General features: G+C 38.5%; 1 protein-coding gene across 7 annotated transcripts in view; it reads left to right on the top strand.

The window, feature by feature from the left end:
* LOC126284259 (small G protein signaling modulator 1-like) overlaps positions 1-15,148 on the top strand; it is a 263,420-nt gene extending 248,272 nt beyond the window's left edge. For all 7 annotated transcript variants that reach the window (XM_049983066.1, XM_049983065.1, XM_049983060.1 and 4 more), the window contains one exon: positions 9,395-15,148. In XM_049983066.1, coding sequence (XP_049839023.1) covers positions 9,395-9,483 — 89 coding nt within the window. In that variant the 3' untranslated portion in view covers positions 9,484-15,148. The remainder of the gene's footprint in view (positions 1-9,394) is intronic.
* The last annotated feature ends 12,071 nt before the right edge of the window (positions 15,149-27,219 follow it).

The following is a 27,219-nucleotide window of genomic DNA, read 5'->3' as shown; positions in this document are numbered from 1 at the left end:
GCTATTTTTGTATATTCACACTTGAGGGCAGATTCTTGTCATGAAAATTGGGAAGCAATATGGCTGAGAATAGGAAACCGGAATTTTGAGTGTTCTTGTGATGGTACACATAGTCTAGTTGAACAGCAAATCAACAAGCCTGTTGTACGGGCTGTTGATCTAGAGTGCAGCGCAATATTCTGCTACAGGGTACACCGGTCAGAGGGCAGAAGTTCGTAGTGTTGGAACTGATGAACCCCATGCCATACCTGTCAAGAGTGGCTCCTAGATAACATGGACTTCTGTTATGCCTCAGCTGTTTTCCTTCAAAATATACATCTACAGTTATACTCCGCAAGCCACCCAATGGTGTGTGTGTGTGTGTGTGTGTGTGTGTGTGTGTGTGTGTGTGTGTGTGTGTGTGTCATTACCTCCCTTTTCTGTTCCAGTCACATATGGTTCGCGGGAAGAACGACTGTCTGAAAGCCTCCGTGCGCGCTCGAATCTCCCTAATTTTACATTCGTGATCTCCTTGGGAGGTATAAGTAGGGGGAAGCAATATATTTGATACCTCATCCAGAAACACACCCTTTCGAAACCAGGTGAGCAAGCTACACTGCGATGCAGAGCGCCTCTTGCAGAGTCTGCCACTTGAGTTTGCTAAACATCTCCATAACGCTATCACGGTTACCAAATAAACCTGTGACAAAACGCGCTGCTCTTCTTTGGATCTTCTCTATCTCCTTCGTCAACCCGATCTGGTATGGATCCCACACTGATGAGCAATACACAAGTATAGGTCAAACGAGTGTTTTGTAAGCCACCTCCTTTGTTGATGGACTAAATTTTCTAAGGACTCTCCCAATGAATCTCAACTTGGTACCCACCTTACCAACAATTAATTTTATATGATCATTCCACTTCAAATCATTTCGCACGCATACTCCCAGATATTTTACAGAAGTAACTGCTGCCAGTGTTTGTTCTGCTATCATATAATCATATGTTATATATGTTTTTTTCATCTCATTACATACAATTTTCAAATCATTTGATTTGATGTACAGGAGACATGTCAAGGTTTCCAAAGAATCTTTTTTCACTTTTTTAAGACAAAGTTTACATTATATTTTACATTTCTAAATTACATTTACATAAAATAATAAGCGTTATACAATCCCTCTGTTCAGATTGTGACGCTGTCCTCAATGAATTCATCGACAGAATAACAACACTTTTCCACCAGAAGAGTAAAGAGCAATCTTTTCACTGAACCCATTTCCATTTTAAATATATTGCTGCCTTTTATTTTATTGAAAATTTTTAACCCCATATACTCTGGCGTTTGGGCATAAAGTTTTAAATGATGTGTTGGAAGTTTGAAGTTATCTCTGTGGCGATTGCTGTAGTTGTGGTCAAAACGGAACGTGTCTAGTGTATGTTGATTTCTATATAGGAACACCACCATCTCATATATGTCAAGTGAGGGGATAGATAGTATTTTTAAATTTTTTAACAGTGTTCGACAGGATTCCCGTTTTTTTTGCAAGACACGTTTCTAATTACTTTCTTTTGTAATACTAGGCGCCTAGTGACATTTGCTGAATTTCCCCAGAAGATTATGCCATAACGAATAACTGACTCAAAGTATCAGTGATAAACTATCTTTCTGGTATCCATGTTTGTGTCACCTGACAAAATACACATTGCAAATGTGTTCAGTTTATTTGCTAAGTAATCTATGTGTACCTTTCAATTTAAACTTTTTGTCGAGATTTAGGCCTAAGAACGTCATGCTTCTGTGATATCCTGATCATTGCAAGTTATCTTTATTTCACTCCTTTCTACTGATTTAGCTTCAAATTGCATAATTTTGGTTTTAGTTACATTTGGTTTCAGTCCATTTTGATAGAAACAAGATTCAAGTTTTTCTAAAGTATTTTTGGCTTTTTCTGGAATATTTTCAGATACCTCATTTTCAATTAGAACTGATGTATCATCAGCAAATAAGACTGAATGAACATCAATAGCAAGTGGTATGTCATTTACGTGAAAAAGAAACATATAGGGGCCCAATATCAAACCTTGTGGGACTCCTTGGGGAACTGTTTTCCAGTCTGATGAATAATTGGTTCCATTTGAAGTTAAAATTACTCTTTCTTTCCTACCTGACAGCTAAGAGCTAAACGATTTTAAAGCAGTGTTTCTGATTCCATACATCTGTAATTTGTGGAGGAGAATTGCATGCTTCACTGAATCAAAAGCTTTAGTCCGATCACAGAATATACCTGTGACCTTTCTACCTTTATCTAACGTGGAGCATATTTTTTGGATAAACTCATTTATAGCATTCACAGTGCTTTTACCCTGTTGGAATCCAAACTGGTTTTTAAAAATTATAGCATTTACAGTAAGAAAGTTATTGATTTGTTTCGCTGCAATCTTTTCAAACACTTTAGAGAAGACCGTCAAAAGAGAGATAGGGCGGTAATTCCCCATATCTTCGATCGATCCTTTCTTGAATAGAGGTTTGATCTCACCATATTTCAATACCTCTGGAAAGTACCCCTGTTCAAAAGATTGATTTATAATAGTTGACAGTGGTTGGGAAATAATATCGTGCATATACTTGATTACAGATGTTGTTATTTCATCCCACCCATGTGAGGTTTTGTTTTTTATAGACAATATTTCCTTTTCCACATCCCTTTGGGTGATTTTTTTCAAATAGATGATACAATAAAGGATCCTTCTTTTTATGTATTCGCAATACATTACATTTGTCTATGTTAAGGGTCAGTTGCCAGTCCCTGCACCAAGTGCCTATCCGCTGCAGCTCTTCCTGCATTTCGCTACAATTTTCTAATGCTGCAACTTCTCTGTATACTACAGCATCATCCGTGAAAGCCGCATGGAACTTTTATTTCCTTACAGATGATCTTGTTGTTAAAGTGAAAGGTGGTGGCTTCTGTTTTGGCAGCTCTCAGCTGTAAAGCTCTCAGCTGTAACCTCTAATGATGGAAGTATTTGTCAAAAATTTGTAGGTCTTCGCTTAAGACACCCTCAATGATGTCCAGGTCTTTCTGACTAGGAACAAGAGGCCAGTGGCCAGCATATCAAATTTTCTTACTGTTGTCTTTAGGCTAATCTGCTATATACATAAAAACAGAAGAGGCACTATCCCTGATTCTTGTGGAAGGACATTATTAAGCTTCTTTTGGAACACGTCATATACAAATTTTTTGAGGGAGACTATGAATGGTTACTTCTAATAACTATTTATTCCTATCTTGCAAACAAACACTTAGAAGAATGAACATAATAAAGCAAACATGAGCTATTACACTGACTCTGACAAAGATAATGCTTTTGCAGTCCCAATAGAACAACATTCAACTGTGGTAGATTGTCTGGTTGATGTCACCACATCAGCCCCACTTTCTTTTTTAAAGCCAAGCACTCCTGGTATGTGTGTAAATTTGCACTTTACTTGATGGCCAGTCCTTGTGCAAGCAGTGAGTGTATGCCTAGATTGCTCATGTCCACTGGCTGAAGTATCAGGTTTGGTGTCTGTTGTTGCCTGTGCTATGGAACTGTCCATCAGCTTGTCAGTTTTCTTCTTAGGAAGTGATGTCTCAAGCTGAGTAAGAAGGGTACCCTCCTTTGTGTATGTTAATTTGAGTCTGTCAATTGAAACTGTTCTGTCACCTGTGTTTATTGATTTTGAAGTTGTGACTTGCCCTTTTTATCACTATGTAAGCACTAGCAAATGGAGGATGAACTGCATCATCCTGAAGCCACATATGGGGCATCATTACTAAGTCCTTGTGCATCAGTACCTGCCATTTACCACGTGTGATGTAGTTTGTTGGTATGTACCTCAGTCGATCAATGGGCCATTGTGCAAACTGCATACAAAACAGTGGTTCCATTTACTGTGTGGAGTCTGGCAAGATTCATTCCTCTGGAACTCACAGTTGTTCACAGTAAACCGGTTGTGCTGGAGAACATTGAATATTCTCCTCTTTTACTGTGTGTTATCCCATTTATAAAAAGGGGAGTGCTTCCATCCACTCAAACTACACATTAGCGACGTCTTGAGTGTGCAATGGAAATGTTCCACCAAGCCATTACTGGTGGGATGGTGGCTTGTCGTGCAGAGATGGTTGCAGACACATAACAGTATGAGCTCATTGAATAGTTGTCTCTCAAATTGCTTTCTGTTATCTGTGGTGGTATCATATGTGAGGCCAAACCTGGAGAAGCATGTGTGTACCAGTTCTTTCACCACTGACTCTGCCCATATATTGGTGAGTATTGTGACTTATAAAATGATCAACCATCAGTAATAAATACCTTTGTCCTTTTGAGCTCTGCAACGGGCCGACAGTGTCCATGTCGAGATGTGAAAACCTGCCAGCAGATGCCAGAAATTGAGCAATCTGTGCAAATACATACCTTCCAATTTTGTTTTGTTGGCATGTTAAATATGCGCATGCCCATGCCTGACAATCTCTTTGAACCCGCGACCACACCATTTTGGCAGTGACCATCTTAGCTGTAGTTCTCTGATCTGGGTGTGTAAGATTGTGCAGTGCTTCCAAAACTTGTTAGTGATATGATTCTGGTATACAGGGCCATTGTTCACCTCTTGGCTTGTCTCACCAAATTTCTTGTGAGACCTTTGGAAATGATACTCATATGAGTTGTCATCCCGTGCGTCCATCCTGGAGAAGGTTGCTTGGAAAAGGATCAACATGCTGCTCTGCTGGTAACTTGTCCCAATGAACAGATCATAGATTGGCCCAATTGAGGTCCTGGAATACTGCTTTGGCCTGGAAAGTCCACAGGACCTTTTGATTGCCTGCAGTATTCTTTCCAGTGAGCAACATTGTGAGTGGCTCTTGGGCTACCTCTAGTACACTCATGTGGCATCTGTGTAATTTAGCATGCCCAAAACTCTGTCATGGTCTTTGTTTGTACTGTGAAGAGGCATTTGCTGCACTGCTTCAACCCATTGAACTAATGGTGCCAACCCTGCAGCTGAAACTTGGTATCCCAGGAAATGAACTTCACTCTTTCTTCTGACACAATACATTTCATTAATAATGATGCCATAATCTTGGAGCCTGCAGAAAAGCTGCTGCAGGTAGTCTGTATGCTCATGTACTGAAGCAAAGAATATTGAAATGCCATCCATGTAAAAAAATGAAAAAGGCAGTTCTCATAGCACTTCATCCACGAACCTCTGCCACATCTGTGCAGCATTCCTGAGACTAAATGGCATGAAATGGTATTCAAAAAGTCCAGTGGATGTGGTCACTACTGTTTTTTAATATCCACTGGAGCCAATGGAATTTGAGAATACACTTTCACACTGTCTATCAAACTGAATATTGTTGTGTGATTAATGATATTGTTGTGGAAGTGAGTCATGTTAGTAGTGGGGTACCGAACCAGAACTGATCATGTGTTGAGTGCTCTGTAATCACCACATATCCTCCAAGATTTATCTTTCTTTGGAACGATCTGAATTGATGATGCCCATGCACTATTATATCTAGTTACAATATCTGTTCTTAGCTGCTGGCTGAACTCGGCCTAGATTATGATCAGCTTCTCAGAAGGCAGGCATTGTGGACAACAGGAGGCAGTCTGTCCTTAGGTCTATGGATGTGATGCTGTGTGCTGTGCTTACATTTCCAAGTGGCACTTACGGGTTCCATAAGTGCTTGGGAGTCGCACAGTAAATTGTGAAATGGATCGTTTGTGGCTAGTGCTGTAACGTTGCCTACTGTAACTGAATTGTAGCACCTTTTGGAGTTATTTTTATGTGTTGCACCTGTGTGCCTAACATCATTGTGGATATGAAATCACAGCATTGAATCCTGATGTGGATGGTGTGGAAGAGGTACCAGACATCTTCTTGGGGCAAGCCTCAGTCTCCTCACACTGTATTAATCTCAACTCGGAAGGCATTGTAGACAATACTTCTTCTATAAAAAATGGCTCCAGTCGACAGTTTACTAAATCCAGCATGTTTCAGTAAATATACAGAAAATCTGCACCTATGATAGGACCATGGACATTTGTGACTATGAACCTCCATGAAGAGTGAAAATTTTATTTCAGTTGAATTCCAGTTGTGTCTCACTGTATGTGAAGATTCTCGAATTGTTGACTGCCATCAGTACATGTGTTGTTGCTCTCATTGTGTCTTTAGCTTTTCTTGAATATACACTGATTTCTGACAGTGTCTACCAGAAATTTAGCACCCAGAGCATAGTTGCGCAGTCAGTCAGTCATTGAAACTATTGCTTGAGGGATATGTTGCACTTATACTTACATTATTTTATAATGTTCTGGGCCCCTGTGTGCTTGCTGATGAGTGTTTGTGCCCTTTAACATCCATCTTTGCAGTTTAAGTAACTGTAGGGTTCAGTGCACTGGTGAATAAGGTTCCCAAAATGTTTGTGATACCTGCACCATTGTCCCATCGACAGTTGTGGTTCAGTATTCTTGCACTTCTTCCACCCGTGATTATGTTTCTGTTGCTGGTGGGTAGCTACTTGTGCATTGAGCTTGGCCACTTCTGCTGCTAGCTGCTCCACAATGTATGCTGTCAGCACGTAAATATGAATCCTTTGTGTTTGTTATGGATTTCATACTATTCTTGTCTGTTTCCATATCTGCCCTAGCCCTTCTTCTTGTCTAGCATTGATTTTTACATATGTAGGGGCTTTTGTGCAATGTCTGCCATCTTAGCTAAGTACTGTAACAGTGTATTTGTCTGTGCTGCTATGACAGTATGGATGTTCACTGGAAGTTTTTGTAACCGTAGCACCCACAATATTGTGAAGGGTGTGAGTATGTGTAATGGGCTCTTGTCCCTCATATAATTCTGTTGACAAGGCAGCCTCTGTCTCTTCACTAATTTCCGAACTCAAGTTTGCGACCACTATGATGAATTTATCAGCACTTGTGAACACTTTGTGTTGCTGAAAAATACACTCAGCCTGTGTGAACCAAAGCTAAGGTCCCATGATCCAGAATGATGAAACTTAACATTTGCAGCACTTTGGTTGTTTGCATTCCCCCACCAAATATTGTTCTCTATAGTCTTTCTTGGTAGCAAGTTAACTGTTGAGGATCCTGGATCTGATGAAAATCTCTGTTCCATCTTAACTTTCAATGTTGATATTTGAGTCAGCAAATCCATTTCTTCCAGCAATATATGTTTCTCAGTTTCTTTCTTTCTAGGTCACCACTTTGGGAACTCACTGTATACACTTATCAGCCAGAACATTATGACCACCTACCTAATATGTGGTATGTCTGCCTTTTGCATGGCTAACGGTGGCAACATGTCATGGCATGGAAGCAGTAAGGCCTTTGTAAGTTGCTGGAGGGAGTTTGCATTGCATCTGCACACACAAATCACCTAATCCCATAAATTATGGGGAAGGGGGCAATGAGCTCTGGCAACACATTCAATCACATCCTAGATGTATTTTATTGGGTTCAGATCTGGTGAGCTGGTGTCCCAGCACATCTGGTGAGCTGGTGTCCCAGCACATCAGTTGGAACTCGCCACCCTGTTGCACAAACCATTCCGTTGCACTCTTGGCCTTGTGACATGGTGCATTATGTTATTGAAAAATGCCACTGCTGTATGGAAACGTGATCATTATGAAGGAGCGTACATGGTCTCCAACCAGTGTAAAATACTCAGTTGCTGTCATGGTGCCTTGCTTGATCTCCACTCGACCTGTAGGTGCCCACGTGAATGTTCCCCAGAGCATAATGGAGCTATCATCTGCTTGTCTACATCCCACAGTACAGGTGTCAAGAAACTGTTTCCCCATGAAATGATGGTTTCGCACCCTCCCATCGGCATAATGAAGAAAGTGCAATGTTCTACCACTGCACTAAAGTCCAGTGCTTATGGTCACTCATTTCAGTTGTAGTTGCCAATGACGTTGTGTTAACGTTAGCACATGTACGGGCAAACTGGACTCGCATTCGGGAGGACGACGGTTCAATCCTGTCTCCAGCCATCCTGATTTAGGTTTTCCGCGATTTCCCTAAATCGTTTCAGGCAAATACCGGGATGGTTTCTTTGAAAGGGCACGGCCAATTTCCTTCCCAATCCTTCCCTAACCCGAGCTTGCGCGCCGTCTCTAATGACCTCGTTGTTGATGGGACGTTAAACACTAACCACCACCACCACCACATGTACGGGTGGTTCTAGCACATGCACAGGTGGTTGGCTGTGGAGGCTCATTGTTAGAAGTGTTTGGTGCATGTGTGTTGGGACACACTTGTACTCTGCTCAAATGTTGGCTCCCATGTCCGTAACTCAAAAATGGCTACTCAAAATGAAAAATGTCAAATTATCAAAGTTGTAGAGCCTGAAATTTGATGTTACAAAAGCATCTAGTTTTTCAGTCTTAGACACTATTAGGCGTGATTGTGGAAATGATGATGCTTTTGTACTCCAGAGAGAATTCTATTCACTTGTTGTGGTTCATCATGTGATTGATGTTGCCACACTTCATTAGAAGTCCCATCTTATTGTTCATTAGAACTTGCAACCTTCTAGTGCTTAACACAGCAGTGAGAAAGTTGATGAGGTTTGTAAATGTTGGAATATTACCCCTTGCCTCCTCACAGTATCATAAACTACTGTTAGTCTTATTAACATAGTTGAGGTCTTCTGTTTGTTTTGAACTCCTGCTTCAATAAAGCTTGTCCATGAGAGAACCTAATTGATGCAGCTGTGATTTGGGCAGAATACTACCTATTTGGTAGGGAGCTTTTGCAAAATTTTGTGGCTGGTCCTGTTAAACATTATACCTTCGAAAAGTTTACATACTGCTCAAATTAAACAAAGGGTCAGTATCTTTGCTCTTTGTCATTTGGTTTATCTGGTTTTAAGATGAGTATGATTTTTGCTTTTTATAAATTGTGGGGTACGTTTCCAGCTTAGAGAACATCAGTAAAGAACATGATAGCCTATTTTAAATATTTATTATGTGTACCAGTTTTGCTTAAGGTATTCTACTCATTTAGGTGAATAGCTTTTACTTGCGGCTAGATAGATACTTCTTTTCTTGATCAAATAATATCCAATGCTGTGACTTCTGTAAAAAAAAAAAAAGAAATGCTGATTTTCATTCTCATCCAACTTCTATTGTGAAGTCTGTTTGTTGTGTACGATAGTATATATGCTATTATGATTGAAGGTTTTTTGTAACGTGGTATTCACAGAAGATATCTTAGAATAGCAATATTAAGTTTAAACATTTCTCTCAGAGATTATATCACACAATCTTGCAGAAAGCAACCTCCACCTCCATATTATTGTTCCTCGTTGTAATATTTTCTTCACCTCAATATACTTTTCTGCTTTCAGAAATGGCTGAACATCATAATGTGAAACTCATACTAAATCTTGCAAGAGATTTAGTGCTGCAGCTGCAAACACTCATCGAAAATAAATAATATTTTTATGCTTACAAAAGTTATTGTAATAATAGGATATACTTTAAGCACTAAAGTACAAAAATTTATGCCCTCAGTGTTGGTGAATGAATTGCTAGAATTGAAACTAAATAACTGTTTTGATTTTTTATCAGGGCATTCACAAGTCTGATCTGTCATTGCCAAATCATATTTAAGCCATGATTGTAGTTTAAAGAATGTATCATGTGCGAATCATCTGTCAACATGAATGGCGTGCTGATAATACAGCACTCTTCAGTAATGAAGTTTTGGATTAATGTAACATTTTTTTTCTTCTCCTTCCATTGAAATTACCATTATGAAACTGTCTTCAAGAAATAGGACAATGTTTTTAAAGACTGAAAATTATTTTCATGTCTTAATTCCATTTTCATCGATGGTTTTTTCATAATTTAGATGACTTGAGTTGCTGGAAGTTACAAAAAATTGCAAATAACTATAATGTTCGTAATCATATATGTATTATGTAAAAATGAAAAAAGGTTAGTCTCTGTATTGATCTTTGCTATTTTGGCTGCAAACATTCTTTTTCTTATTATGAATGTATGAGCTACTGTAGTGTGCTAGCATATAATGGAATAACCTCATATACACAAAGCACAGTATTAGTAAGTAAAATATTTCATGGACTGCCAGTGAATTAAGAAAAGGTGCTCTTGTAAGGAATAAGGATTGGTATTTTCCCTTTCTGTTTGATGTCTGCTTTTTAACTTAAGACAGATCTTTGCAGCGAAGAATGGTAGATATTTTGTAGCATTTCTGTTGATCAGCCTATTATAACCAATTCAATAATTTGAGCAGTTTAATGGACAAATATGATAATGGTTTCTAAATTGATTTTTAATATTACATCATCTTGCTGAGATTCATATTTTATTGGAGAAATTGAGGAAAAACACAAAATGGACATTTTGAGAGAGAGAATTTCACAGAAAGATACGTTAGTATGCAGTTGTTCATCTATTTATGTGTAAAGAATCTCTTTCAGCATATTGTTGTTATAAAAATATATTAAATGTTAAAATTTAAAAAGTATATATGAATATTTTGTTGTAATTACGCTAGTGGTGGAATTCATGGGGGAGTTAGTTTTTAATTACAAGAATTGACTGAAAAAAAAATATGAAAAACTGAAAAAAATGAAAAGCAGGCCTCATTATCTTGTAGCATGCTTTAGATGTTATGTCTTCCTGATAATAAATGAAATATAGAAAGTTATTGAATGTTCGATGTTTTAACTTTGAAGGTTATAGATACATTAGCAAATGACATTTTTGTAAGTACTGCTGTGATTGAGTAATTCATAATGTGCAAACATGATACATGAGTAATTTTATTCCTTGAAAGCCTTCGTATTGATAAGTTATGGCATTCTTTGCCTTCTTTAGATGATGGTTTCATGTCATCTCATTAAAGCATTATTATTATGAATACTACAATATAGTGATCTGTGAAATTTATACAATTACCTTTTTCTTTCCTTTTTTCATATGTATTTATATATACCTAGATTGTTGTTGGAATTGATGGTAAATGTATATTTTCAGAATGCATTATGTTCCACATTACAGAAATTATTATAGACTGAAACTTCATCATACTTGAAACCTTGTAACTTATATTATTAACCAATTACTACAGGCAAATTAACAAATCAGCATTAAAGGTAAGATACTTGTAATGTACCTACAGGCTTCCATGTAAGCTACAGAAAGTAAATCCATGTATTTGGGTATCATTCCCATTTCATAATTATTTGCAGCTACAACTTTTTTTACTGTTATTTCAACAACAGTGTAGGGATATTTTAGCATATTATTATTTGCTGTATTTTAAATCACATACTCACAAATCCTGATTAGTGTATATGGTGGGAAAAAATGTGTTGAGCAAGCTGTTTGAAAATACTCTCTCTCTCTCTCTCTCTCTCTCTCTCTCTCTCTCTCTCTCTCTGTGTGTGTGTGTGTGTGTGTGTGTGTGTGTGTGTGTGTGTGTGTGTGCGCGTGCGTGCGTGCGTGCACGCGAGAGTGAGTGAGTGAGTGAGAGAGAGAGAGAGAGAGAGAGAGAGAGAGAGAGAGAGACATTCTGACTAATGTAGGGCTGCGCAGAAGTGCATACTTTAAAAAGACTTCACAAATAAGTTATAAATGTCTAATATAAATGAAAGAAAGGTGGTTTGCTATAAGAAGTGAGCATAGATAAACGTTTCTGAAGTAAAGTGATCTAAAGAATGACACACAAAACTTAACTGAAACAAATCTGGAGGTAGACTGAGCATTTGATGGACAAGTTAATGTGTAAGTAATTTCTACACTTAGTATGTACTTGCCAGTTGTCTTCTATTTTGTGGCATTAAGAGAGAGAAAAGCTTGTTCATTATGGATAAAGTGAACAGTTTGGAATACATGTTTGTTATTAGATTAAATCAGGAAATAGAGGGAGCAGGATATAATTAAACATCACAGGTAGCCAATATCTTGTATGCTTTGACTCTGTATATTTAAAAAAAGTGGAAGTGAGTGGGCAAGTTATATTGATTGCCTAATGGCATGTGCAAGGGCCTTCATTTATCACTTGTCAGCATCTGTACCCCAAAGCAAAGCAGCTGAAACTTCCTTGCACACTCTGTTATTTAATCTAACCTCTAGAAGACAAAGGTAAAATAGATGTGTAATGGACAGGGAACAAGTCCAAGATTATCTAAAAGATGAGACATGTGGAATACAGCTCTTTACTGCCATATAATTTATCAGGAATCATTGGTATTAAAATCCAACATTTAGATAGTAATCTCATCAAAAAATAATATTGTATTATTAAACTTTTTTCTGTTTTTATCTCTGTTTAATTTTTTCTTCCTGTAAAATAGTACTGAATCATTGGTATAATAATAGTGTGTCAGGAAAGAATGTTGAAAATGTTAAGACATATAAACATTATTTAAGTAGTGTGCATACAGTGCAAACTAGCACACAGTATTCTTTTGTTCAGTACCTAAATTTTGTGTACCTGGTCTTTAAATGAAAAGTACCTAGTTACATTTAATGGAAGTGCAAGTCTACAATATTAGCAAAAGGATAGAGTGCTACTAATCGTTAAGATGACCCACTTAGTTGCAGACAGATACAGTGAAAATACTGTTACACATTATAGCTTTTGGCCAAAGCTGCCTTCAGGAAAGAAAACATGTCTTTTATTTCTGCTTAGAAATGGAAAAAAATACATGTAATGTCTTTCCTTAGAACATTAAAAGAGATTAGAAGTGTAAGAAATAGGATTTTTTAATGTAAAAATCCTTTTCAATCTAATCTTTGCTTTTAATTGTACATTAATATTTGACATTACCATGATTTATGTTTTAACTGCTCATAATTGATTTACATGGGAAAGATATAATTACACTAACTGCATAAATTGCTGATACCTATGTGTATTTCATATTTACATTAATTGTTTTTTTAATAGTGATTGAGTTACTATAGACACATTTATTGTTCATTATAAAACAAAGGCAAATTCCATGATTCAAAAAGCCACAAATGATTTTTCAAGTAGAAATGCTGTTTGGTTGTGAAATCATCTAATGTACTAGAAATTGCTTTTGCTGCTTAACGTACAATATTATTTCACAAATTTTCCCTTTGATGGCGGCCGCTCTCCTTTGCTTTACAATGGTGTTCAACTGTTTGCTATAATTTTTAATACTAATTTGTCTGAATAATTTAATCAGAATTTTTTATATGTTTTTACTTTTATCATAATGAAACAGTTCTTCACCTAAAATTGGTGTACATCACTTTTTGGCACTCAGATGTGTGTCTAACTGTCCAAATGCAGACTGCTGTCAGATGATACAAGATTGTATTCATGTTTCAGAGATCATAATTACATCTTGTGCATACATTTTGTAAATTAAAGAAACAAATCAAAAATGAACAGATATTTTTAAGAGTACCCACTCTGTAAGAAGTATAAAATTAATATTTGTACATGAAAATTGATTTTCAAACCATTTTTTCCTTGGATTAAGTGATTTATTGATTTACACTGTAAATAAATGAGCAAGTGTTGGTAATTAGATGGGTGTGAAATATTCTGCTGTTGTGCTTCCATCAAATAACTGTTTTCCCATTCATATGTCGTATGGGACAAAAAAAAAAGAAATTATAAGAATAATTAAATATTAATTGTGAAGAACTCATTTACAGTTAATTTATTCCGGCAGACCTGCATTTTAATACAACCCTGTATAACTACTTCTGGCCACATGTTGTTGGCATTGGCATGCATTCACTTTCTTTGAGCTGTCATGAAAATGAGTTGAATAAACCCCACCAGAATGCCAAAACCTGGATGCAACTTATTTTCCTTCTAACTTCGTCTTACACTATGCATATATACAATGCACCCTTACTTTGTGCCACTCCTTGAGCATTGCTTAGATCCTAGTGTATAGTAATGCTTCAAAACTCAAGTTTTGTCCCAGGAGGTCATTTTTAATTTTTTTTAAACATTCTATTTCTTGGTATTGTCTCCAGACCTTTGCCAGAATTTCTGATAAACATGTATTTGTTTGTGGACAAGAAGGCAAGGACGTTTGTTACCTCACTGGTTCAGGTCATCAATGTCAGCAAAAATATTTTCTTTTCTGACATTACAATTAGGCATCATTGATGTAGTTAATCTTTATTGTCCTCTGTTTGGTCAGTATTTCTGCATTTAAACATTTACGCCATTAAAAGGATTTATTTCTGAAACTGAATGTGTTGTTTGCAAAATTTTGGAAGGCCAGAGTCTTCAATATTTTTAAATGACCTACTGTACAGCAGATGAGTGCACTACTTACCCACTTGTTTTGCTAGCTGGCAACAGATATATGTTCATGCATAGCTCTATCCATCAATTGGATGTCTGGTATTGACTCCAAGCACACCATAGTCCATCTGATATATCAACTGTGGGAAAAAAATTCCACTTCATGTTTGATTTATTGTCATACAATATGAATCTTGTTACTATTTTAATATAAAAAATGATTCTTTGAATTATTTTTTGAAAGTATCTTTTTTTCCTTTAGTGTTTCTTTTAGAATAAAATAAGTTTCTAAATTATTAAGTCAGTTGTAAGGGAAATCTTGACAATCATATTAATAAATTACATTTCACTAATCAGAATGAATTATATGCTGCATTCAGTATTTATAAACAACTATTCCATACTTAATTGGAAACTGAAGCCCAGACAAACCCAATTTTAAAATTTATATTTTTGTTTTTGCCTACCAAATTTTTCCACATTTTAATTCTGTGTCCCAATTTCTTCTTCTTAAATAATTACTGGAAATGAGTCTGTGTATTTTGTAAGAAATTTGAACTCCGTGTACTTTGTTGCTGTTAACAATCTTCATGAAAGCTATTCCATTAAAACGAACAATTTGAGACACAACATTTTAACAATGCTGTTGATTACTTTAGTTATATCCTGCCAATAGAATATATGATAACATTGATTGTGGTTACTCATATCAATAGAGAGATCAGTATATTTTGGGGAAAAGGTGATATTCAAACTATATTTTATGAATGTGTGCTTCTGAAATGTAATGAATGATTATATTGAAAATACAGTATTAACTTTTTCCCAACATTGTCTTGTTCATTCTTTTTATTTAATTTTAATGATGAAATTAAACATATCAGTTAATATGATATTAGAAGCGTCGAGGCTTCTAACACATGTTCTAAAATTATTTGCATCTTATGAATAATGACAGGAGTATCTTTCTTAAAAAGCCAATATCTTGTAGACTAACGAGTGCTTTGTCTTGTTAATTCCTTTTATTATATTTTAATGATGAAAGTAAACATACCAATTAATATGATAGAACTATCAAGGCTCTAACACATGTTCTAAAATTATTTTCATCTTATGAATAACAGCAACACTATCTTTCTTAAAAAGCCAATATCTTGTACATTAACCAGTGCTTTGTACAGGTCAGCTGTACAGATTTGACCAAAATGTATACCAAGAGCTGAGAGAAAATATTAAAATTCGAAGACTGTTGTGTGCAGGGACAGAAATAAACTAAGTATTTGCATTGTATCAATGAGATAGTATTGTTACAGAAAATAAAACAGCTATTATTGGCAACACTGTGCTTAAAGAGCTGTAGGAATTTTACGGTGATGTTTATGGTACCTATGGTTATGACACACACATCATGTAAACCCTTTCAATGTAATTTCCGTAAGCTGTACCATCTTCCTGAAACTGCCTAAGAAAAGTCAATTTTGCACAGCAATTCCTGTATTGTCTGAGATGCGAAACAGCCAGAACATATCTTCCCTTTAAGCTCCTAATATGTTTGTAGTTTAACTGGAATAGTGTAAGCAGAATTCATATGTCTGCTTGTCCTTAAGAACTGCTGACATTATGTGCTAGTGCTCAAGAATAGCTCTTTTAAACAGAGCAACATCTATCAGATACATGTATTTTGGCATCCTATAATCCACCTCCATTCTCTCTCTCTCTCTCTCTCTCTCTCTCTCCCCCCCCCCCTTCCACCCTTTTAACTCCTCCTCCCTCTCTCTATTCATCTCACCCATCCCACTCCCTCTCCCCCTCCCACACCTCCTCTCCGACCCCCTTCCTCTTTCCTTTCCACTCCCCCCCCCCCCCCTACCTCTACCTTTACCTCTACCTCTACCTCCCTCTGCCTCTCCCCATCCCCCCTCTCCTTCCCTCTCCTTCCTTCTCTCTCCCCCCTCCTTCCTTCTCTCTCCCCCTCCTTCCTTCTCTCTCCCCCCTCCTTCCTTCTCTCTCCCCCCTCCTTCCTTCTCTCTCCCCCCTCCTTCCTTCTCTCTCCCCCCTCCTTCCTTCTCTCTCCCCCCTCCTTCCTTCTCTCTCCCCCCTCCTTCCTTCTCTCTCCCCCCTCCTTCCTTCTCTCTCCCCCCTCCCTCTTTCTCTCCCCCCTCCTTCCTTCTCTCTCCTCCTCTCTCTCCCTCTCCCTCCCTCCTCTCTCTCCCACCCCTCTCTCCGACCGCCTCTCTCCCTTTCTGTCCATCTCCTCCTCCCCCCGTCTGTGGGCCTGTGTCCTCCTCCCGCCTCCCACTTCTCTTTGCCCACACCTACTCCCCCTCTGTGTCTCTGTATTTCCTCCATCCACCTACCTCATCCACGTACCTCATCCACCTCATCTTCTCCTCCCTCTCTCACACACACACACACTGTGTCCATCACCTCCTCCATCTACATTTTTAGGCCCCATAAAATATGCACTTATGCACACAACATACCTTCTGCCCCCTCTCTTTCTCTCTGTCCATCTCCTCCTCCCTGGTCTCTCTGTTATCTCATCCTGGCCTCCTTCCTATATGTCTTATTCCTGTCCCTCGATGTTCCTCCTTCCTTCCCCCTCACCCTTTCCATCTTCTCCTGTCCCATGTCTTTAACCATTCCCTCCTGCATCATCTCTCCCTGTCCGTCCCTCTTGTCCACCTCTCTCTGTCCCTACCCTGCTCCACTCATATCAGCTGTTCGTGTCTGAAAATGTAGCCACTGAAAAACAGATGAATAAAGCAGGTGGAAACAAGTCCAACACAATAAGCGTGTTATGCAAGTTAGCCAACATGTCAAGGGTTTCAAAACCGTCTTTTGCCACTTATATATAGGCTGTCTTGCAAAGCAGGACAATACAACTACAAAAACAAATGTGCCTGTCATGCATTGAAGCCTACATGTCAGGGACTGAAAAAACATGTTTTTGCCCATATCTCCACTCTGTGGGAACTAGGAGGTCATAAAGCGCACAGTGCTTGGACTCATAAAGTAATCTGTTTGTGTGCCAAATTGACTGTTGGACTGAAATGAATCCCAGGGTTTCGGATATCCTGCACATACAGTGTGCATCTATGCAACGCCCTCCCCTTCCCTCCTCCTCCCCCTCCCCCTCATTTCAGATGGTTACAAATTTACACTAAACAATATCATATTCATATTTGGTGATATTATACAATCCCATTCTTCTTTTAAATGGTACAGCTTACTGGGAATTGATCTCACGAGGAATTTAATGTGAGGATGGAAATTAGTTACATGAAGGTTTTTAGATAACTCTGTTACCAGACTGGCAGATGTGTCAGATGTATTACTTGGCAATGGAAAATGGTTACCTGACCATAGTGGGACCTAAATTGGTACATGACTAGCTACAGGGGAGTTTCAGTAGCACATGTTATTAGCTCACAGTGCAAACATGAATAGAGGCTGCGGAAAATATCTTTGACTGGAAGCCATGTCAATTTGCGTTAATGTCTTTAATATTACTGACAATCTGAATGAGAAAGGCGTGATAGTACCTACAGAAAAGCGACAGAATGTGAAAGCAAATGTTTACATGTCAAAAGTTAAGGTACAGGAGGGGGATAGCGTGCCTTAAAGAGGAATAAATAAAATGGTCACAGTAAATATTGGGCTGATGTAGAAAATTGTGTTAGTAGACAGCAATCTCTAATATTATGAACAGTACAAGGAAACAATGTCTTTGTAAAACCTTCACAGCTTTTGTTACAAACTAGACTTCTAGGCTAGCAAAGAAATTCTGAGAAAACTTCCATTTGTGGCATTAGATTTTAAAATATGCCAGAATGAATGAGTCATTGAGCAGATCAGAGAACTCCCTTGCAGAAAGAGCATACCAAAAAAAGGTATCAGAACATCAGAATGAAAGTGGTCAGTGGGTTAGAGCTGCACGCCATTTCATCCTTGTGAATGCAGGGGTGGGTATATATCTGTGTCTATAACAGGGAAACTTCTAATAGAAATGGATTAAAACAAATTGAAAATATGTAAAGACAAGGAAAGCTGAACTTTTGACATTAATTAAGGAGTGCCAACTGTCTGGCAAGCTACACCGCGATGCTGAGCGCCTCTCTTGAAGAGTCTGCCACTTGAGTTTGCTAAACATCTCCGTAATGCTATCACGCTTACCAAATATCCCTGTGACAAAACACGCTGTTCTTCTTTGGATCATCTCCATCTCCTCTGTCAACCCAACATGGTATGGACCCCACAGTGATGAGCAATACTCTAGCATAGGCCGAACGAGCATTTTGTAAGCCAATACTGACCCTACGACTTATCTTAGAAGAAAGATTAAGGGAAGGCAAGCCTACGTTTCTAGCATTTGTAGACTTAGAGAAAGCTTTTGACAATGTTGACTGTAATACTCTCTTTCAAATTCTGAAGGTGGCAGGGGTAAAATACAGGGAGCGAAAGGCTATTTACAATTTGTACAGAAAGCAGATGGCAGTTATAATAGTCAAGGGACATGAAAGGGAAGCAGTGGTTGGGAAGGGAGTGAGACAGGGTTGTAGCCTCTCCCTGATGTTATTCAATCTGTATATTGAGCAAGCAGTAAAGGAAACAAAAGAAAAATTCGGAGTAGGTATTAAAATCCACGGAGAAGAAATAAAAACTTTGAGGTTCGCTGATGACATTGTAATTCTGTCAGAGGCAGCTAAGGACTTGGAAGAGCAGTTGAACGGAATGGACAGTGTCTTGAAAGGAGTATATAAGATGACCATCAACAAAAGCAAAATGAGGATAATGGAATGTAGTCGAATTAAGTTGGGTGATGCTGAGGGAATTAAATTAAGAAATGAGACACTTAAAGTAGTAAAGGAGTTTTGCTATTTGGGGAGCAAAATAACTGATGATGGTCGAAGTAGAGAGGGTATAAAATGTATACTGGCAACGGCAAGGAAAGTGTTTCTGAAGAAGAGAAATTTGTTAACATCGAGTATTGATTTAAGTGTCAGGAAGTGGTTTCTCAAAGTATTTGTATGGAGTGTAGCCATGTATGGGAGTGAAACATGGATGATAAATAGTTTAGACAAGAAGAGAACAGAAGCTTTTGAAATGTGGTGCTACAGAAAAATGCTAAAGATTAGATGGGTAGATCACATAACTAATGAGGAGATTATGAATAGAATTGGGGAGAAGAGTAGTTTGTGGCACAACTGGACTACAAGAAGGGATCGGTTGGTAGAACATGTTCTGAGGCATCAAGGGATCACCAATTTAGTACTGGAGGGCAGTGTGGAGGGTAAATATTGTAGAGGGAGACCAAGAGATGAATACATTAAGCACATTCAAAAGGATGTAGGCTGCAGTAGGTACTGGAAGATGAAGAAGCTTGCACAGGATAGAGTAGCTTGGAGACCTGCATCAAACCAGTCTCAGGACTGAAGACCACAACAACAACAACATAAACATGAAGATTAGCTCAGGATTAACATGGTTTGATGGTGGGAATTACCTAAACAGAGTTCTCCTGAAAGAAAGGGAGGAACGGATGGATTGTCATTTTGTACCAGTTGTACAGGTTTTCATTGAAGGTGTACCAGTGAAAATTATTTTTAATTTGGATAGTGTTATCAGCGTTGTACTAAGAGGAGTACATAGAGGAGAACGGCTTGATTTTCAGCTATTGGCATTCACCTGCTAGGACTGATGGGAGTAAGTAAACATGTTATACAAGAAGTATTGTTGCATCTCAAATTTTATCAATGTGAGTTTAATTAATCTACATTATTAGTATCGCATATTAAACAAATCAATGTCCAGCTGATTGAAGAAAAAGGTGAGAGAAATATCAGGCACTACGTATTATAATGCTGCTACATTTCCAGTTATTGGACCATGAAATGAGGAGAGTTCAGCTCTAAAGGCTGTAAAGTCTGTATTGACTCTTAGTAAAGAAGAGCAGGAGCAGTTGGTATTATTGTTAAAGAATTAATAATGAACAATGTTTTCTGTGAGGCATGGAGAGGTGACAGGCTTCGTGTGTAAGTTCAAAATAAAACAACATAAGCATAATTTTTTTTTTGGTTGAAATCATATCCTACATCAGTGTCCCTAAAGAATGAGATAAAAAAGGCAGCCAAATAAGTGATGAATTGGGATGTCTCAGAGATCTTACAACAGCCCTTAGGTGATGGTACAGAAATCTAAGAGTACAGTCAGAACTAACACTGAAGACTATTTTTTGAACTGAGAGGGATAATAGACCACCTGTAGTTGATGAATTAATTGCTGGATTGTCCAATATAAAATAGATAAGTAGCATGAATTTGAAACCAGGATACTGGTAAATACGTACAGCAGAAGTATCAAGACCTTATCCAGATGTTCGATTTGATGACAATAGTTATCAAGATTAAAGTACTATTGTTTAGTCTGTGCCAGAGTGTATTTTAATTCAAGCATTATTCCAGGCCATTGGCTGAAATATTAAGAATAAAGTGTTGGTATATGTAAATGCCACGGTAACTATTTCGCGAACGTGGTGTGACTGTTTTGAAACACACAAGACCCTGTCAGCTAGATGGTTATAGTAGGTAATAACAGTCAAATTAGTCAAATCACCATCTGATAGGACCAATGTAAAGCTTTTGAGCCAAATAATAAGCACAAAAGGCATAAGACCTGACCCACATATATTATAAGGATATACCACTTTTTCTATTCCCTCTCCATACTGCTCATTGACTTATCCATTGATGATTTTTTCCTCATTTTCTTTGCCTCACTCTTTTGTCGTTATTGATTTAACACTTTCACACTTCTTTGTAAGCCACGCGGTCTGTGGCGTCTTGTCATGGTCCACGTGGCTCTCCCTGTCCGAGGTTAGAATCCTCCCTCGGGAATGGGTGTGTGTGTGTTGTCTATAGTGTAAGTTGGTCAGAATTAGATTAATTAGACTGTAAGCTTAGGAACCGATGGCCTAAGCAGATTGGTCCCATAAGATCTTACCACAAATTTTCTTCTTTGTATTCCATTTCTACATACTGTATGTATACAGGTGGCCTTCTGGGCGTTCTTTCAAATCTTGCTTGATATGAATGATTCATTCAAGTTTACCATCTCACTGAAGACATCCTTGAATCATTCCTAGCTCATGCTCTGTCTCTAGCAACGTCGTGCTCCATCTCTAATGACATCAATGTCTACGGAACGTTAGACCATAATCTTTCTGTCTTCCTTCCTTTGGTTCTTATAGGATGGCTTAAGTCTGCACTTACAGTCTATCGGATGGTGTGTTATGCTCATTGATGCCCTTGCCTCTTCGAGGGAAGAAGGCTATCTGATGGCATCATCAACAGAACAAGCACAACGCTGCCTTCAGTATGTACTCATTGCATTTGGAGGAAGCGTATGTCATGGATGAATCCCACGAAACAATTTTTTTGTAGAAAATGGGCTTGATGGTCTCTCTCTCTCTCTCTCTCTCTCTCTCTCTCTCTCTCTCTCTCTCTCTCTCTCTCTCTCTCGTGTGTGTTTGTGTTTGTTTGTAGGGTAATTTGTCATCAGTATCGACAATTCCTTCTCTGCAATCACACATGCAGAAAAGATTTGTCTGTAGGCAGGTTTTCGTAATCAGCCTAGTGTGACAAATGTCTTGCTAGACAGTATTCTGCACTACTTCACTGAGACGTTTATCGCCTCTGTGGTGCACATCTAGCTTTCATTACAGTGTTGGCGTTTCTGTGTTCTGGTCACGTTCAGTGCAGGACACAGTACATAAATGCACAACTGATAATCCTCTGTTATGCTGCTATGAATATTTCGTATATACAACTTCACTTTAGTTCACTATTTCTGACGGCCTCTGTTTTCCTGGGTATCCTATGTGGTCACTCAAGACACCAGTATTTGTGATCACCTTACTGACGTGCGACGATATATGACCAAGACATTCGCGAAGCAGTAAAGATTAACTTACTTCACTGAAATGTTTCCGCCCCTGACTCTTCATAACAGGCAGTTCCTTTGCAATATGTGTCCCAGCCAGGATTGTTTGCTCATTCGTATCATTTCACATATGATTCTTAGAAGCAGTCATTCATTTGTGATTCTTTTAGTCCAATTCACTTCCAAAACTTTTCTCCATTACTACATGTTGCCATATTGCGGAATGTGTACATATGTCAATGCTAAAGTTTTCTTGACTGTGGGTATAGTGACTAAGTATTGGTACCATGGCAGTTATAAATAAGTTGTTCATTATGTACTGCCTCTAGTCACAAGATTTATTTTTTTAAATACATTTTTACGTGTTTAAACTTTTTTTTCCCCCACCCCAAGAACCATGGACCTTGCCGTTGGTGGGGAGGATTGCGTGCCTCAACGACACAGATAGGCGTACCGTAGGTGCAACCACAATGGAGGGGTATCTGTTGAGAGGCCAGACAAACGTGTGGTTCCTGAAGAGGGGCAGCAGCCTTTTCAGTGGTTGCAGGGGCAACAATCTGGATGATTGGCTGATCTGGCCTTGTAACACTAACCAAAACGGCCTTGCTGTGCTGGTACTGCAAACGGCTGAAAGCAAGGGGAAACTACAGCCGTAATTTTTCCCGAGGGCATGCAGCTTTACTGTATGATTAAATGATGATGGCGTCCTCTTGGGTAAAATATTCCGGAGGTCAAATAGTCCCCCATTCGGATCTCCAGGCGACGACTACTCAGGAGGACATTGTTATCAGGAGAATGGAAACTGCATTCTACGGATTGGAGTGTGGAATGTCAGATCCCTTAATTGGGTAGGTAGGTTAGAAAATTTAAAAAGGGAAATGGATAGGTTAAAGTTAGATATAGTTGTTAACATCGAGTGTAGATTTAAGTGTCTTGAAATCGTTTATGAAAGTATTTGTATGGAGTGTAGCTATTTATGGAAGTGAAACGTGGACGATAAATAGTTTAGACAAGAAAAGAATAGAAGCTTTCAAAATGGGGTGCTATAGAAAAATGCTGAAAATTAGATGGGTAGATCACATAATTAATGAGGAGGTATTGAATAGAATTGGGGAGAAGAGGAGTTTGTGGCACATCTTGACTAGAAGAAGGGATCGGTTGGTAGGACATGTTCTGAGGCATCAAGGGATCACCAATGTACTATTGGAGGACAGCATGGAGGGTAAAAATCGTAGAGGGAGGCCAAGAGAGGAATACACTAAGCAGATTCAGAAGGATGTAGGCTGCAGTAGGCACTTGGAGATGAGGAAGCTTCCATAGGATAGAGTAACATGGAGAGCTGCATCAAACCAATTTCAGGACTGAAGACCACAACAACAACAACAACAACAACAACAACAACAACATACCACTTATAAGTGTCTGGTACCTGTCATGAAAATATAGTTAAAGAAAGTTTAGGAATGGTAGGATTTTACAGAAAATTTGTGAATGGATCCACCATCTCAGTGTGATACTAAGGAATAAAACAGGCGATCAGCTTCTAGTATGTTCAACTGACAACAGAATGGAAAGTAAAATGAACGACAAAGAAAAACGAAATAACAACATAAATGGCAACCCTAATTTAAACTAAATGTATGTGATGCCGTAAATATGACTTCCAACTAGCAAACTGTGAATACACCTGATCTAAAAATTTATCACCGTGATGTGCTATCCCTGAATAATAATATTGTAAAATTAACTGTTAACTAAAAGCTATCTCAGTGTTATGCATTTCTGAACACTAGCTTAACCAGAACTTATTCAGTATAAGAAAACAAATAGATTCATTTTGTCTTCCTACTACTGCAGGAAAAACAGCAAGCATTGTGGGGTGGCATTTACATAAAAGAAAATATAGATTGTACCGCTCTACCTGACTTAATTAGAACAAATATCACAAGGATTAAGAAATTACAGCTAGAAAAATTATTCATATCAACCAGGTTATTGCTACAGTTTGTCAATCAACATCTTGAAATTTTGAACTTTCCTTAAACAAAATGGAATCATTGCTAGATAAAGTAAATAAAATGGATTGTGAGTTGATAATCTGTGTTGACTTCAATATTGATAGCCTCACAAATAGTAGAAATAGAGCGGCCCTTTTTAACCTTGCAACATCCTATGATTTAATGGCTGAAGTAAAAGCTGGTACCCTAGTAACAGAAACTTGTGAAGGAATTTCGATCAGTTTCTAGTGAAGAAAAGTTTACACACAACTTCACTAAAAATTTTCAATTGAAGTTTTAGTGACCATCTTGGTCAAATACTACACTTAGAAATAAAAGGTAGTAATACTAACAACATTCTTTAAGAAACAGATGTAAAAGGTATAATCAGGTTAATGTAAACTACTTGACTAGCTTATTACTGAAAGAAAAATGGTCACAGCTTTACAAAATTAATAACATAAATGAAAAATTCAACACGTTCATTGATAAATTAACCCATTTCTTTCAAATTGCATTGCCATTGAAAACTGTAGCCATAAGGGGAATCCTAGAACCAACAGCTGGATCACAGGGGGAATAAGGTTTCATCCCAGAAGAAATGGCTGCTTTATGAAATATGTACGGTAAATCGAAAAATTCCACACTTGCAATGCACATATTCTCCTTCTTTCGGTGCCTATCCAGTTTGTATGTTAGTGATCATGATGGCTATTCTTCTCTAGTTCATAGGAACATAGAATGATTCTGTTGAAGACGCACTGAACCAGTGTCTAACATTATCAAACCAAGATATTTGTCTTCTTCTGGGACTTTGGTGTTGATTTTCGATTGAAGCATTTTTTTGTAGCAAATCATATCTAGTTATGCATGATATGTCCTAGATATCGCAACTTCTGGCATTTCACTGTCTTGATTAATTTAAGTGTTGTGTTCACTCTCTGGGTCCAAGGTATTCACAGGATCTGCCTATAAAATCATAATTTGAAGGCCTCCAGCTTCTTCTTCATGTTTGTATTTAAGGTCCATGTCTCTACCCCATATAGGAGGACAGAATATACACAGCAGTGCAAAAGTTTGATTTTTATTCTTAGAGTTAGATTATGGTTATCAAAGACAGCACTCATTTTCTGAAACACACTTCTTGCTTTTTCCAAAGCAAAACTTGATTTCTTGCAACTTATTCCAATTTTCAGTTATCATGGTTCCAAAGTATGCATATTGTTGTACCTTTTTTATAGTTCTCTAGTTTCGTCTTTGTGGTGTTTATTTCAAGCCCATACTGACTGCTAACTCTTACAGCTCTTTACAGTAATAGTTGTAACACTTGAATGGTGTCAGCAAATACAATCGTATCATCAGTGTATCAAATGTTGTTTAATCTTATTCCATTTATCAAAATTCCTTCTTCTGTTTCTTACAGAGATTTTCTATTAAATATGAATTCTGAGTATATGTTAAATAGTATATATGTCAAGATACATCCCTGAATTGCTCCCCTGAGAATTTTGACTGCTTCAGTATGTTTCTCCATCAATACACAACACTGCTGTTTGTATCCAGTTCAGATTCTTGATGATTCAAAGATCTCTTTTCTCCATTCCAATATTTCTCAAAATCTCCATCAATGTGTTGTGTTTTACTCTATCAAAAGGCTTATGATAATCTATTAGGCATCCAAATGCATTTTTATTTACATCTCTGAAACAATATTTGTACACTGTACAAGGCTTCTATCATACCCGTAGCATTAACAAACCCAAACTCACCCGATCGGGGTGGTGATTGCTGTCTTCTCGATGTCTGCAGATGCCATCTGGTGGTAGGCCTGTTTGCAATCAATGACAGAGAACGTGGTTGCACCTGTGGGGTAACTGGTAAAGTCGGCAATGTTGGGTATGGGGTAGGTGTCCATAATTGTTGATGCGTTCAGTTTACGGTAGTCTCCGCACATGCGCCAGGACCCGTCTTTCTTGGGTGTCATCTGTATGGGCATAGACCAGCTACTGGCAGAGAGTTCAACGACGCCAGAGTTTAGTAGTTCAGAAATCTATTTTTTAAGGTCGGAGAGGCACTCCGGACAAAGTCGACATGGTTTACTAGAGATTGGGGGCCTTGTGGGAGGCGAAGTTTGTGAACCATACCTTTGGTGATGACTGAAATGTTGCTTACGGCATGGGAGATGATTTGGTTACAATATGTGGTGGGTGGGGCTGGTGAGGCATGGTCATGGTGTTCGGAGCCACTCGGAGGATCTCACGGGAGCCGAGGTGGTGAAGTGTCCCAGGAGACAACGTGACAAGATGGCCGCCAGCCCGAAACAGTGGCACCATGGTTGGGTGAGCTCAGTAGACCTCGTGAAACATTAGTGAGATCATTGTCCGAGAGTGCGGCCTGTGGCAGCATGATCGTGGGCGAAACGCTTGGTGCGAGTGCACTGTTTGTGTTGTCAGTGGAGGTCGCTCGGTGGCATGCAGGAGCCGAAGTTGCATTGTTTGAGTTGCTGTCTGTGAGGTGTGGGGTAGGAGCCATCAGTTCTGGAACACATGACGCTCGTTGCGCATGCACACTTGTGTCCAGCTGAGTGTCTAACACTGTCTTGTTAGGAGGGTGTGGCCCTGCGGAACAGTCAGTACACGGTATGGCAGTCTCAATAGCATAGTTGCGAGGGGTAGCGGGAGTTAAACACATGGAACCTTGATTGCTGGTATTGCAAGCAGATTCAGCCCACTTACTGACCTTGCTTTGTCCTTGCTGTAGTGTCTGAAATTCCTTTGCTACATCGGAGAGCTCGAGCTGCGTTTCGTGGAGCAGGAGGGAGGGCTGAAAGTTTTCCTTGTGTAGGTGAGCAACGTGTACGAGCTCGACAAGGCACTTATGCGTGGTTTCTTGTATCATCGTCATCAGACATGAGCATGTAGGGGATGTGAGTCTCGGACAGATGGTGAAACATGGTGTTTTG

Source organism: Schistocerca gregaria, chromosome 8 (assembly GCF_023897955.1).
Source record: "Schistocerca gregaria isolate iqSchGreg1 chromosome 8, iqSchGreg1.2, whole genome shotgun sequence".
NCBI lineage: Eukaryota > Metazoa > Arthropoda > Insecta > Orthoptera > Acrididae > Schistocerca > Schistocerca gregaria.
Note: the sequence above shows the minus strand (reverse complement) of the source record. Positions and strands in the feature narration are given on the sequence as shown.